The 15,900-nt window shown below is 42.6% G+C and overlaps 1 protein-coding gene across 5 annotated transcripts in view; it reads right to left on the reverse strand.

Moving 5' to 3' along the window:
- Window positions 1-15,900, reverse strand: part of lrrc45 (leucine rich repeat containing 45) — a 98,638-nt gene that overhangs the window by 19,463 nt on the left and 63,275 nt on the right. For 4 of the 5 annotated variants that reach the window (XM_088000603.1, XM_088000601.1, XM_088000606.1 and 1 more), the window contains 4 exons: window positions 15,511-15,603; window positions 13,075-13,248; window positions 4,948-5,043; window positions 297-444 (listed from right to left, as the gene is read on the reverse strand). In XM_088000603.1, coding sequence (XP_087856729.1) covers window positions 297-444; window positions 4,948-5,043; window positions 13,075-13,248; window positions 15,511-15,603 — 511 coding nt within the window. The remainder of the gene's footprint in view (window positions 1-296; window positions 445-4,947; window positions 5,044-13,074; window positions 13,249-15,510; window positions 15,604-15,900) is intronic. The other variant, XM_088000605.1, reaches the window with a different exon arrangement.

Here is a 15,900-nt window from a genome sequence, read left to right on the forward strand (position 1 = left end):
ATTCTCGGTCCTACTTGGTAATAACAAAAGTATAATGTCATAGATGAACTGACTATCAGCCAGCTGCACCATTTCTGCTAACTGCAGTATTTTTTTTGTTATCAGATAGCAAGGATTTACTCATGTTAAAATTAACCCAATACATTAAAATATTTGAAAAAAAAATGCTCTACACATTGCTTTTCAATCAAGTAACCAATATACTCTTATCACATTTAAGAGTTTAACATTAATAGCTGACAAGAGAATATTTTTGACAGATTTCATAGTTAAGCAAGTACTTCCTGCTTGCATACCTTTCAGTTGTCTTTCTAAAGCTGAAATCTTCTCTTTGAGTCCTTCTTGTGCTATTCGTTCTGCTTGAAGATGACCAATTTGCTCCTGGAGTTCTACTCGTACATTATTCACCTCTGCAACTTTCTCTTGGTCCTTACCAGATAGTTCCTGAACATGGAATTTTCAGTGTTAGAATTTTATAACACTTGGACCGTATTTCAAACAAGTTTATTCTCAGTAATTTCACTAAAGTGAACATAAAGTTTGCACAGCATATTCTCCAGACATCATTAAGGCCAGAAAATTCTATTAAGGCCATATTGATTTAGCATAAAAATGGTTAAGTAGTGGATAATAGACTGTGCAGATAACAAATTCCAGGTCAGATCACTAGGCATGCATAACTGCTTCCCCGCTAAAACTCCATAAAGATATGTAGTTAAGGCAGACCTTTACAAAAAATATATTCTCTCATGAGATGTGGACACTGCTGGATTGGTCAGCATTTATTGCCTACAGGGCACTTACGAGTCAACCACATTGCTATGCATCTGAAATCACAAGTGGACCAGGTAAGCATGGCAGATTTCCTTCCCTAAAACAATATTGGTGAATCAACAGGGTTGCAACAATTGACAGTGGTTATGCGGCCACTGATAGACAAGCTTTTTATTCCAGATTTTATTGAATTATAATTTCACAATCTGGCATTGATGGGGTTAAAACCTACTGTCACAGAACATTAGCAAGGAGTCTGGATTACTAGGCCAATGACATTGACACTATGCTGCTGCCTCCGCTTGCAACCATTTCCATCCATTAGGCCAATTCCTAAAGTCACAGACTTCCTATCATATCTTATCTTACAAAGTCATAGACATATAGCATGGAAACAGACCGTTCGGTCCATTACTGAATAGTTTCTTCTGTTAAAGAATTTTGCACTGCACACTTAAAATTTAGAAAGACGTGTGATTCACTACTTGTTTAAATAGGCTAGTCCCCTTACATGAGCCAAATTTTAAAATATGTCCCTTTTCCCAAAGCTTGAAATTGTCTACATCTCCCATAGTTTGGGTTTTGGGTTTTATTTAAAGGTGTTCTAGGAGAAAGTGAGGACTGCAGATGCTGGATCAGAGCTGAAAATGTGTTGTTGGAAAAGCGCAGCAGGTCAGGCAGCATCCAAGGAGCAGGAGAATCGACATTTTGGGCATGAGCCCTTCTTCAGGAATGAGGAAAGTGTGCCAAGCAGGCTCAAATAAAAGGTAGGGAGGAGGGATTAGATTAGATTACATTACAGTGTGGAAACAGACCCTTCGGCCCAACAAGTCCACACCGACCCGCCAAAGCGTAACCCACCCATACCCCGACATTTACCCCTTACCTAACACTACGGGCAATTTAGCATGGCCAATTCACCTGACCTGCACATTTTTGGACTGTGGGAGGAAACCGGAGGAAACCCACGCAGACACGGGGAGAACGTGCAAACTCCACACAGTCAGTCGCCTGACGCGGGAATTGAACCCGGGTCTCTGGCGCTGTGAGGCAGCAGTGCTAACCACTGTGCCACCGTGCCACCCGGGACTTGGGGCAAGAGCATTGGAAATGCGATAGGTGGAAGGAGGTTAAGGTGAGGGTGATAGGCCGAACTGAGGGTGGGGGCGGAGAGGTCAGGAAGAAGATTGCAGGTTAGGAAGGTGGTGCTGAGTTCGAGGGTTGGGACTGAGACAAGGTGGGGGAGGGGAAATGAGGAAACTGGAGAAATCTGAGTTCATCCCTTGTAATTGGAGGGTTCCTAGGCGGAAGATGAGGCGCTCTTCCTCTAGCCGTCGTGTTGCTATGGTCTGGCAATGGAGGAGTCCAAGGACCTGCATGTCCTTGATGGAGTGGGAGGGGGAGTTGAAATGTTGAGCCACGTGGTGGTTGGGTTGGTTGGTCCGGGTGTCCCAGAGGTGTTCTCTGAAACGTTCCACAAGTAGGCGGCCTGTCTCCCCAATATAGAGGAGGCTACATCGGGTGCAGCGGATGCAGTAAATGATGTGTGTGTGGAGGTGCAGGTGAATTTGTGGTGGATATGGAAGGATCCCTTGGGCCTTGGAGGGAAATAAGGGAGGAGGTGTGGGCGCAAGTTTTGCATTTCTTGCGGTTGCAGGGGAAGGTGCCGGGAGTGGAGGTTGGGCTGGTGGGGGGTGTGGACCTGACGAGGGAGTCACGGAGGGAGTGGTCTTTTCGGAACGCTGATAGGGGAGGGGAGGGAAATATATCCCTGGTGGTGGGGTCCGTTTGGAGGTGGCGGAAATGACGACGGATGATACGATGTAGATGGAGGTTGGTGGGGTGGTAGGTGAGGACCAGTGGGGTTCTGTCCTGGTGGCGATTGGAGGGGCGGGGCGGGGCTCAAGGGCGGAGGAGCGGGAAGTGGAGGAGATGCGGTGGAGAGCATCGTCGATCACGTCGATCCCAAAATCCACAAACCTGACTGCCCCGGCCGACCCATTGTCTCAGCCTGCTCCTGCCCCACCGAACTCATCTCTACATACCTCGACACGGCCCTGTCCCCCTTAGTCCAAGAACCCCCCACCTACGTTCGGGACACCACCCACGCCCTCCACATCCCCTCTTTTTCGCTTCCCCGGTCCCCAATGCCTTATCTTCACCATGGACATCCAGTCCCTGAACACCTCCATCCCCCATCACGAAGGACTCAAAGCCCTCCTCTTCTTCCTTTCCCGCCGTACCAACCAGTACCCTTCCACTACACCCTCCTTCGACTGACTGAACTGGTCCTCACTCTGAACAACTTCTCTTTCCAATCATCTCACTTTCTCAAAACCAAAGGAGTGGCCATGGGCACCCGCATGGGCCCCAGCTATGCTTGCCTCTTTGTAGGATATGTGGAACAGTCCATCTTCCGCAGCTACACTGGCACCACCCCCCACCTTTTCCTCTGCTACATCGATGACTGTATTGGCACTGCCTCGTACTCCCATGAGGAGGTTGAACAGTTCATCCACTTTACCAACACCTTCCACCCCGACCTCAAATCTACCTGGACCGTCTCAGACTCCTTCCTCGCTTTCCTACACCTCTCCATTTCTATCTCGGGCGACCAAATCAACACGGACATTTACTATAAACTGACCAACTCCCACAGCTACCTAGACTACACATCCTCCCACCCTGCACCCTGTAAAAACGCCATCCCATATTCCCAATTTCTTTGTCTCCGCCGCATCTGCTCCCAGGAGGACCAGTTCCAATACCGAACAATCCAGATGGCCTCCTTCTTCAAAGACCGCAATTTCCCCCCCCCACATAATCGACGATGCTCTCCACCGTATCTCCTCCACTTCCCGCTCCTTCACCCCTGAGCCCTGCCCCTCCAATCGCCACCAGGACAGAACCCCACTAGTCTCACCTACCACCCCACCAACCTCCATATACATCGTATCATCTGTCATCATTTCCGCCACCTCCAAACGGACCCCACCACCAGGGATATATTTCCCTCCCCTCCCCTATCAGTGTTCCGAAAAGACCACTCCCTCCATGACTCCCTCGTCAGGTCCACACCCCACACCAACCCAACCTCCACTCCCGGTACCTTCCCCTGCAACCCCAAGAAATGCAAAACTTGCGCCCACACCTCCCCCTTCCCTCCAAGGCCCCAAGGGATCCTTCCATATCTGCCACAAATTCACCTGCATCTCCACACACATCATTTCCTGCATCCGCTGCGGCCTCATCTATATTGGGGAGACAGGCCGGCTACTTGCGGAGCGTTTCAGAGAACACCTCTGGGACACCCAGACCAACCAACCCAACCACCCGTGGCTCAACATTTCAACTCCCCCTCCCACTCCACCAAGGACATGCAGGTCCTTGGACTCCTTCATCGCCAGACCATAGCAACATGACGGCTGGAAGAAGAGCGCCTCATTTTCCGCCTAGGAACCCTCCAACCACAAGGGATGAACTCAGATTTTTCCAGTTTCCTCATTTCCCCTCCCCCCACCTTGTCTCAGTCTCAACCCTCAAACTCAGCACCACCTTCCTAACCTGCAATCTTCTTCCTGACCTCTCCGCCCCCACCCCTACCCCTACCCCCACTCCCGGCCTATCACCCTCAACTTAACCTCCTTCCACCTATCGCATTTCCAACGCCCCTCCCTCAAGTCCCTCCTCCCTACCTTTTATCTTAGCCTGCTTGGCACATTTTCCTCATTCCTGAAGAAGGGCTCATGCCCGAAACGTCGATTCTCCTGCTCCTTGGATGCTGCCTGACCTGCTGCGCTTTTCCAGCAACACATTTTCAACTTTTATTTAAAGGTGTACTGGAATTCAGCTTGTCAAATCCCTTGAGAATCTTAAATACCTAAATAAGATCACCTCTAAATTATGCTAACTGTTCAATATGTTAGAACCCTCAATGACTTTCCATTATTTTTATTTTATTCTTTCATCTATTTTGAATTATGAGCTGGAAATGACTGATGGATTTTGGGACAGCTTGAATTTCAAAACAGAACAATTTGTCTGTGAGTCTAGGCCTGGAGGCTAGTTGCAGTCTGAGCCTTGATTATAAGATTCTAACAGAAACAACAATCCTTGGAAAGAGCTCGGTGTTTCAACAGATAGCAGAAGTTGGCTATTAACAAGGAATAGTACCTGGGAGTTTGCTCCAGCAAGTCTGAAGGGGACCCTATGTTCAAGCAGATGGCTGTTGTTGAATGGTGACTGAGGCCTCGGAGATAGTCGGTTAGTCTATCAGGGCGGAACCAGAGTTAATGTTGTTTTCTTTGAACTACATTACCGGAGAGATAGTCCTGGAATGTTGCTGAGACAGCATGAAGATACGAAAGCTCCCTGCCCAACCTAATACATCAGCTTCTATAAACCCAAAGGGTAGAAAGCTGATTTGGAAGATTTGCTGCCTTTGCCTGGGTGAACTGAGGAGGAGACACCCTGATCAATATTTCTGGAAAACAGTAAGGAGTCCACAGTTATGCCTGTGAAACAACACATTGTGAAAGCCATTTTAAGTGATCTGGCCAGTCTTGTTATTTTCTTGTATAAATCCCTTAAGTGTGTTTGTTGCCTGTCTGCCTTGTGTGTGAATGGGGCTGAAAACAAATTTTTTGGGTTTAAAGCACAGACATTAATCCGCTTACTGTGCTGATTAATTTTTTTCTCTGCTAATGTTAAACGTTAATATGTATTTAAGAAATTGTTAAGTCTTTTGCTTAGGATACAAAACTAGTGTCTGAAAACGAATTATTCCCCAAGTCTGGGATTTAGTACTCAAAACTCTGGCTAGGAATCATAGAAGTGACTATATGAGGGTACTTTATGGTTTAGTTTTACAGTGTTTTGCAGCTTTGGTTCAACTGTCTGTCTCTGTGCTGTAACAAATACAAGACTTTCCAATTTCAGTGCTTTCTTATCACAACACAGGTGTCAAAACCCATTCCTTATTGGAGTTATCCTTCTCTGTCCGTGAAGGTCCGTGAACTGTGCTTTCTCAGTTTTTAACTGACGCATTACAGAGATAGTTTAAATGATTTTTCCCACTTTTTGATTGCAGATTATTTCCTTTTTATAATTTTGTATCTAGCTTCATGGCTAATTTGGTTCAATTTCTTGTATGCCTACCTTGGAGTCAAGAAGGTTGTAGCATTAATTGCCAACACCAATTCGCAAATGTTCGAGGATGACACCAAATACTGTACTGAAAGAATGCTGCATTGCTGGAGGGGCTTTCAGATCAGACACTAAACTTAAGCTGCATCTTCCTACTCTTTGAAGAATATGGAGCTTTCCCTACGTTCTCGACTGTAGTTAACCTAAACTAAAGCCACAAATACCAAATTGTCTGACTAAGCATTCCTGCATTTATTTGCTGTTTGCTATGCATAAATTGGTTGCACCGGCTGTTCATTAAACAGGATATCTGAAACTTCAAAAACAAAAGTAGGCTCTAGTTTATAAATCCCTTTGTAGTGATTTGTTCTATAATAACTTGCTATGTAAATGCAAATACTTTACATGAAAACAATAATGGGCCGAGAATTGTTCTCCAATATACTAATCATTTATTATTCTTCATGTGAATCAATCATTTATTCTCAAATTTTGTTTCTCACTCAATCCACTCATACCTTGTAATCTACACATGGTGTTGCAATGAAACAGCCCACATTTTTATTATTTGTCGTCTCCACAGACAGTTCTAGTATTACTTACCTTCTAGTAGTGGTAGAAAACAGATACTGCAGAATTTCAATTAGTATTCAATCCCTGCATACACTACGGTGAATATGAAAAGAAACTAGAGACAAAAATAGGATTTTTGACCAAAGGAAGCTCATCCCTCAATGCTAATAGTTCTCTCAAATGGTATGTCTTGATATTTTGACTATCCGCAATATTTTTCAGATACCTAATTTGGTACATAATTTCAAGCTAAAGTACATTTTTGGCCAATACTGTTACATGTCTACTTTTCAGTAATTTTCATTTTACTGCTTCCTGGGCTTGTTTTGATGTACCACCTTAAGAGGAAATCTAGTAAATTATACTAACTTGTATTGAAAAGGTAAACTTAATTGTTTCTTCCTATACTGCTTTTCTAAGCTTTCCTCATAAATCAACAGGTAGTTGCAGAGTTACCACCTAAGTATTTAGTAGGACTAAAGCATCCTACAAATGGCTCATATAGTTAAAAATCTAACACTTGGAAAAAAAATTGAAACTTAAACTAATTCAAGATGGAGAATGGGAAAACATTGTGGCTGTGAGAGCTGCTTTTGTTTTGAGATATTTTAGGTGTTGGAGGTGATTTCCTTGAATTCCAGGAGAAATAATTACTGTTTTATAAACTATTACATTGTTTTGGAACTTTGGGGAAAAATATTCAAACCAACGATACTTTAAAAAAGGAGAGAGAGAACAAAAGGCAGCGACTACATGGTCAGTGAGAGAAAGATAAGAAATCTACACTGCTGTCTGGCACAGCAGTGAATCTGTACAGCTATTGCCTTTGCTGTTTGACTTCAAGTATTTCTGGACATGAGAATACGTCTAAGAAAAATTAACTAACAGCGAAATTCACAGGTGACCTTGGAAAACTTGTAATCACTGACCTTGTTAATCATTGACAAACATATAAATTTAGACCCAATTACCCCATTTACTCTTGGAAAAAGAACCAGAAATGATATCACCTACCACAACAGACCAAAGCACATAAATAGCAAGTGGGACAGAACACCAGTGCTTCATTGGAGGCTCACTGATGATGTTACCTAGCATGGTGATGAAATGTCTGAGAACAAATCTACCAGCTCAGCAAGCAAACTGACAATCTGATCCACAACCGGAGCTACAAATCTTCTGTAGGTTTGCATGCATTTATTTCAATGCAAGATGCCTAACAGGGAAGGCAGATGAACTCACAGCATGGTTAGGAACATGGAAGGTGGATATCGTAGCAATTACAGAGAGGTGGCTCAGGGATGGACAGGACTTGCAGCTTAATGTTCCAGGATACAAATGCTTTAGGAAAGATAGAAGGGGATGCAAAAGAGGAAGGGGGAGTGGTGCTTTTGATAAAGAATAACATTACTGCTGTACTTAGGAGGACATGCCTGGAAATATGTCCAGGGAAGTTATTTAGGTGGAACTAAGAAATAACAAAGGGATGATTACCTTATCTGGATTGTGCTATTGACCACCTCTCCCCCCCCAAATAGTCAGTAGGAAGTTGAGGAACAAACTTTTAAGGAGATCTCAGTTATCTGTGAGAGTAATAGGGTGGTAAAGGTCAGGGATTTTAACTTTACAAACATATGGGACTGCCATAGTATTAAGGGTTTCGATGGAGAGGAATTTTGTGAAGTTTGTACAAGAAAATTTTCTGATTCAGTATGTGTACGTATCAACTCGAGAAGATGTAAAACTTGACTGACACTTGGGAAATAAGGCAGGGCAAATGACTGGAGATGTCAGTGGGGGAGCACTTTGGGGCCAGCGACCATAATTCTGTTAGTTTTAAAATAGTGATGGAAAAGAATTGACAGGATCTAAAAGTTAACTTTCTAAATTGGAGGAAGACCAGCTTTGACAATACGAGGCAAGAACTTTCAGAAGTTGATTGGGTGTGGAAGTTCGCAGGTTAAGGGACACCTGGAAAATGGGAAGCCTTCGAAAATGAAATAATGAGTATCCAGAGACAGTATATTCCATTTAGTGTGAAAGGCAAGGCTGGCAGGTGTACAAAGGCAGTAGGAGACAACTTAAGAGGGAAATCAGGAGGGCAAAGAGGGGACATGAGATAGTTTTGGCAAATAGGGCCAAGGAGAACCCAAATGGTTTTTATAAATAAATGAAGGACAAAAGAGTAACTAGGGCGATAATAGGACCCAAAAATCAGCAAGACAGCCTATGTGTGGAACCACAGGAAATGGAGGAAGATACTAAACACAAGTGTTTACTGTGGAGACGGACATGGAAGATGTGAGGAAATAGATGGTGACATCTTGAAAAATGTCCATGTTACAGAGGTAGTGGTGCTGGATGCCTTAAAACAAAAAGGTGGATAAATCCCCATGACCTGATCAGTGTGAGAAGCTAGGGAAGTTATTGCTGGACCCCTTGCTGAGATATTTGGATTATCAATAGTCACAGGTGAGGTGCCAGAAGACTGAAGGCTGGCTAATGTGGTGCCACTATTTAAGAAAGGCGGTAAGAAAAAGCCAGGGAACTATAGACCAGTGAGTTTGACACTGATGGTGGGCTAGTTGTTGGAGGGAATCCTGAAGGACAGGATTTACATGTATTTGGAAAGGTGATTAGGGAAAGTCAACATGGCTTTGTGCGTGGGAAATCGTATCTCATTAACTTGATTCAGTTTTTTGAAGAAGTAACAAAGAGAACTGATGAGAGCAGAGAACAAGGTAGGACTGATAAATTCAACTGCATTTATTTCAATGCAAGAAGCCTGACAGAGAAGGCAGATAAACTTTAGGGCATGGTTAGGAATATGGGTCTGCGATATCATAGCAATTTTAGAAACGTGGCTCAGGGATGGACAGGATTTGCAGCTTAATGTTCCAGGGTACAAATGCTACAGGAATAATAGAAAGGGAGGCAAGAGAGGAGGGGGAGTGGTGTTTTTGATAAGGGATAACATTACAGCTGTACCGAGGGAAGATATTCCTGGAAATACATCCAGGGAAGTTATTTGGGTGGAACTAAGAAATAAGAAAGGGATGATTCACCTTATTGGAATTGTATTATAGATCCCCCTAATAGTCAGAGGGAAATTGAGAAACAAATTTGTAAGGAGATCTCAACTATCTGCAAGAATAATAGGGTGCTTATGGTCGGGGAATTTAACTTTGCAAACATAGACTGGGACTGCCATAGTGTTAAGGGTTTAAATGGAGAGGACTTTGTTAAGTGTGTACAAGAAAATTTTCTGATTCAATATATAGATGTACCTACTACAGAAGGTGAAAAACTTGGACGTACTCTTGGGAAACAAGACAGGGCAGGTGACTGAGGAGTTAGTCTGGAAGCACTTTGGGGCCAGCGACCATAATACCATTAGTTTTAAAAGTGATGGAAAAAGATAGACCAGGTCTAAAAGTTGAAGTTCTAAATTGAAGGAAGGCTAATTTTGACGGTATTAGGCAAGAACTTTCAAAAGCTGACTGGGGGCAAATGTTTGTAGGTAAAGGGACAGCTGGAAAATCAAAAACCTTCAGAAATGAGATATTGAGAGTCCAGAGAAAGTATGTTCCTGTTAGGGTGAAAAGAAAGGCTGGGAGCTGTTGGGAATGCGGGCTGACAAAAGAAATTGATGGTTTGGTTAAGAAAAAGGAAGCATATGTCAGGTATACACAAGATAGATCGAATGAATCCTTAGAAGCCTATAAAGGCAGTAGGAGTATACTTAAGAGGGAAATCAGGAGGGCAAAAAGGAGACTTGAGAGCTTTGGCAAATAGAGTTAAGGAGAATCCAAAGGGTTTTCCAAATACATTAAGGACAAAAGGGTAACTAGGGCCCCTCAAAGATCAGCAAGGCAGCCTTTGTGTAGTGCCAAAGGAGATGGGGGAAGATACTAAACGAGTATTTTGCATCAGTGTTTACTATGGAAAAGGACATGGTAGATATAGAATGGAGGAAAACAGAAGGTAACATCTTGAAAAATGTCTATGTTACAGAGGAGGAAGTGCTGGATGTCTTGAAACACATAAAAGTGCATAAATCCCCAGGACCTGATCAAGTGTACCCTAGAACTCTATGGGAAGCTAGGGAAGTGATTGCTGGGCCCTTTGCTGAGATATTTGTATCATCAATAGTCACAGGTGAGGTGGCGGAAGACTGGGCTTTGGCTAACGTGGTGCCACTGTTTAAGAAGGGTGGTAAGGACAAGCCAGGGAACTATAGACCAGTGAGCCTGACCTTGGTGGTGAGCAAGTTGTTGGAGGGAATCCTGAGGGACAGGATGTACATGTATTTGGAAAGGCAAGGACTGATTTGGGTATAGTCAACATGGCTTTGTGCGTGGGAAATCATGTCTCACAAACTTGATTGAGTTTTTTGAAGAAGTAACAAAGAGGATTGATGAGGGCAGAGCGGTAGATGTGATCTATATGGACTTCAGTAAGGCATTCGGCAAGGGTTCCCTATGGGAGACTGGTTAGCAAGGTTAGATCTCATGGAATACAAGGAGAACTAGCAATTTGGATATAGAACTGGGACAAAGGTAGAAGACAGAGGGTGGTGAAGGGTTGTTTATCAGACTGGAGACCTGTGACCAGTGGAGTACCACAAGGATCGGTGCTGGGTCCTCTATTTTTTATCATTTATATAAATGATTTGGATGTGAGCATAAAAGGTATAGTTAGTAAGTTTGCAGATGACACCAAAATTGGAGGTGTAGTGGACAGCGAAGAAGGTTACCTCAGATTACAACAGGATCTTGATCAGGTGGGCCAATGGGCTGAGGAGTGGCAGATGGAGTTTAATTCAGACAAATGCGAAGTGCTGCATTTTGGGAAAGCAAATCTTAGCAGGACTTACACACTTAATGGTAAGGTCCGAGGGAGTGTTGCTGAACAAAGAGACCTTGGAGTGCAGGTTCGTAGTTCGTTGAAAGTGGAGTCTCCTAGGACAGTGAAGAAGTATGCTTTCCTTTATTGGTCAGAGTATGGAGTATAGGAGTTGGGAGGTCATGTTGCAGCTGTACAGGACATTGGTTAGGCCTGTTTTGGAATATTGCGTGCAATTCTGGTCTCCCTCCTATAGGAAGAATGTTGTGAAACTTGAAAGGGTTCAGAAAAGATTTACAAGGATGTTGCCAGGGTTGGATGATTTGAGGTGTAGGGAGAAGTTGAATAGGCTGGGGCGGTTTCCCCTGGAGCTTCATAGGCTGAGGGGTGACCTTACAGAGGTTTATAAAATCATGAGGGGCATGGATAGGGTAAATAGACAAAGTCTCTTCCTGTGGTGGGTGAGTCCAGAACTAGAGGGCATTGGTTTAGGGTGAGAGGGGAAGATATAAAAGAGACCTAAGGGGCAACGTTTCACGCAGAGGGTGGTACGTGAATGGAATGAGCTACAAGAGGAAGTAATGGAGGCTGGTACAATTGCAACATTTAAGAGGCATTTGGATGGGTATATGAATAGGAAGGGTTTGGAGGGATATTGGCCAGGTGCTGGTAGGTGGGACTAGATAGAGTTGGGATATCTGCCCCTCATGGATGGGTTGGACCAAAGGGGGTTCCGTGCTGTACATCTCTATGACTAGGAGATGGGACAATGGGCTGAGGAGTGGCAGATGGAGTTTAATTTAGATAAATGTGAGGTGCTGCATTTTGGAAATGCAAATCAGGGCAGGACTTACACAATTAATGGTGAGGTCGTGGGGAGTGCTGCTGAACAAAGAGACCTTGGAGTGCAGGTTCATAGTTCCTTGAAAGTGGACTTTCAGGTAGATAGGACAGTGAAGAAGGCATTTAGTATGTTTTTCTTTATTGGTCGGAGTATTGAGTACAGGAGTTGGGAGTCATGTTGAGGCTGTACAGGACACTGGTTAGGCCTCTTTTGGAATACTTTGTGCAATTCTGGTCTCTCTCCTATAGGAAGGATGTTGCAAAACTTAAAAGGGTTCAGAAAAGATTTGCAAAGATGTTGCCAGGGTTGGACAGTTTGAGCTATAGGGCGAGACTGAATAGACTGGGGCTGTTTTCCCTGGAGCGTTGGATGCTGAGGCATGACCTTACAGAGGATTATAAAATCATGAGAGGCATGGCTAGGGTAAACAGACAAGGTCTTTTCCCTGAGTTCGGAGAGTCCAGAACTAGAGGGTATAAGTTTACAGTGAGAGGGGAAAAATTTAAAAGGCATCTGAGAGGCAATTTTTTCATGCAAAGGGTGGTGCCTGTATGGAATAAGTTGCCAGAGGAAGAGGTGGAGGCTGGTACAATTACAATATTTAAAAGACACCTGGATGGGTACACGAAAGTAAGGGTTTAAAGGGATATAGGCCAAGTGCTGGCAAATGGGACGGGATTAATTTAGAATATCTGGTCAGCATGGACGAGTTGGAACGAAGGGTCTGTTCCCGTGCTGTAAATCACTATTTTATTAATTTTTTAAAAAATCTTCCATTTGTCTACATCACATAAATTGCTCTGGTATTAGTCACAAAAAGTAAAATCCAAAAATTACCATCAGATGCTAAGATTTTAGACAAACAAGTAAATAATTGCACAATTCTAATTCACCTGAGTGAGTTCTTCTATGCGGCGCTTTAAACCTTCAATTTCAAAAGTAAACTTGTTGTTCTTTGCTTGTAACTCATTGATGGTTTGTTTTTGCATCGTACATCGATTTTGGTATTCATCACGTGACTGGCTAACAAGATGAAGTTTCTCCTCCAAGTGGACCAATCGATCTTGCTAAAGTAGAGAAGAAAAGCAGGAATAATTGGAGAAATAATACTGAATTGTAGTGTTAAACACTTGAGTAACCTGCTCAAGGAAAGTGTGATCAGTCCAGAGTTTGTCAGGTTGACATGGTAATGCACTGCTCTTGAACTAATTTCAGTTTAGTTCTAATGAAAAACAGTCAATCTTTGTACACTGGGCACCAAAGTGCTAGTCACTGTTTTGTTCAAGACAGTAATGTGCTATTGAAGGAAGAAAGTATTGTTCACATCCTGTCTAAACTTGCACACATGCTCAGAGATCTGAATCTGGGCAACTTTAATACTTATACAGTATCAGTAGTTTAAAATCCGAAACACATGAAATGAAGTTTATATTGCAGTTGACTTTTACATTCCACTCATCCAAAATCTAATCAATGAAAATCTTCAGTTTATAGGTGCATGATGTAATGTATCAAAACGTTCATGCAATCCATTTTTTAAAAGTGATCTGGAATAGCCAATTAAAAGGAAAACATTGGACTTTCATGATGACATCAAATGGGAAGATGGATATGAGAAATAACAAGAATGGTGAAAAACTGTAGAACAATAGAGAACAAGGTGAGGAAAAAAGGATAGAAAGTTAGTTGATGCAATAGATGTTGCAAAATTTGAGGTAATTAATTTTGAAAATAAGAACCCAGAGCTTTCTTAATCCTATTTGCTGTTGTTTTCATGCTGATTTTGCAGATGGAAGTTACTCAAATCTCCTTTGCTTATGCCCAGGATGTGGCTTTGGTGTGTTATAATAATTTCTATATTGACATCACAAAGGTCACTTGCTCTCTCTTCTTAGGAATAGTGGCATGGGCTGTCTCACAATATCTAAGCAGGTGATAGATATGCCCTTTAGATAGATTGTGAAAGGTTGGGGCAGCACGGTGGCACAGTGGTTAGCACTGCTGCCTCACAGCGCCAGAGACCCGGGTTCAATTCCCGCCTCAGGCGACTGACTGTGTGGAGTTTGCACATTCTCCCAGTGTCTGTGTGGGTTTCCTCCGACAGTCCAAATATGTGCAGGTCAGGTGAATTGGCCATGCTAAATTGCCCGTAGTGTTAGGTAAGGGGTAGATGTGTAGGGGTATGGGTGGGTTGCACTTCGGCGGGGCAGTGTGGACTTGTTGGGCCAAAGGGCCTGCTTCCACACTGTAAGTAATCTAATCTTAACTTCTCATCTGAATCATCTAGTGTAGCATGCCCTCAAGAAGCAACGTAAATCTTGCACACAATTTTATCAGGCTGAAGTTGAAAGTATAAAACAAAATCTCTGTTTCCGTGCTGTATAGACCTATGACTCTATGAGGTGGGACAATGGGCTGAGGAGCTGGTGCTGCAGGAACTCAGTAGGTCTAGCAGCATCTGTACACACAAACAGAGTTAATGTTTCAAGTCAGTATTGCATACTCTATTGTAGGAAAATTGTAAAAGTAATGATAAAAGGTGCACGTCTGATTCATTTGATTGTGAACAACGATGGTTGGCTACAAAAGGGCTGGATAAGTTGAGGATTTGAGAAATGAAATAACAAAGATATGACTTGATTGTGAAAGGTTACAACCAAGTAAATGATGATTTTTCTCATTCGTTATTGGAACAGGAACAAGGGAGCAAATATTTATTGTAAACACATGAATAATTAAATAAAGGTTGTGAAAGGTGACATGTAACTTGGAGTTCATGTTTTTGGAAAATAAATACTTCTTGAGAATTGTTAGATGCTATCACACATTGTACAAGAGAAGCAAATAGGCCCCCAACCAAAGATTAAGAACAAGCAGCTGATTGGGATTGGGCTCTTACCACATTACTATGCTCTGACTGCAGAAGCAGTTATATATAAAACAAAATCCTTCAATTCTAAAGCATGCTAATTCTGGTAATTTTGCCCATTTTAACATTGCAATTTTTGATTCATGTAAATGTATGAGTGTTAGCATTAAGGCTAGCCACCCACAGAAAGTCTGCCTGAAAATTAAATTGAGGTAGATTCCATAATGATGTTTAAGGTGATTTGTGAAGCACTGAATACAGTCAATGGCTCACTAAACTAACATTCCCTTACTCTTTGGGAGTCTATGTTAGTCTCTTGAGAAGCCCAAATTGAGAAATGGGAAGGGGAAAATAGGCAATAAGAATAGAAAAAACAGACAGAGCAAAATAGAAGAAAAAATATGAAATTTGAAGAAGTCTGTAAGTTAATGAATGCCCTATGTTTGTATTTTTTTGTTACCTCCTCCAATCGAATTTGGTTCTTCATTTTTATCAGCTCTTCTTCAGCTAGTGCTCGATGAGTTACAGCAGATGCCTTTAGATGACTCAGCTCCTGTCACAGAACACACTTTAGAATGTTAAGTATAATTTCATGAAAGAATTTATAAAGTTACTAATTGTACTGATACAAATCTCTGTCTTGTACAACCCTCCTCACGATCCAACCCAAACTTTGGCTCTGCTATCATCACAAAACAGAACAAATTAGAGGCAACCTACACCATCAACCGGCAACTTAAAAAAAAAGGGTTTTGTGATTTACACATGAAAGAAGTGAAACTATCACTGTATTCTAACAGATGAAAGGCTTAACAGACAATCAATTTTTCAATGTATAATTTCAGTTACA

Source organism: Chiloscyllium plagiosum, unplaced genomic scaffold (assembly GCF_037043375.1).
Source record: "Chiloscyllium plagiosum isolate Xiang-an unplaced genomic scaffold, Cpla_swu_hap1 HiC_scaffold_25, whole genome shotgun sequence".
Lineage (NCBI taxonomy): Eukaryota > Metazoa > Chordata > Chondrichthyes > Orectolobiformes > Hemiscylliidae > Chiloscyllium > Chiloscyllium plagiosum.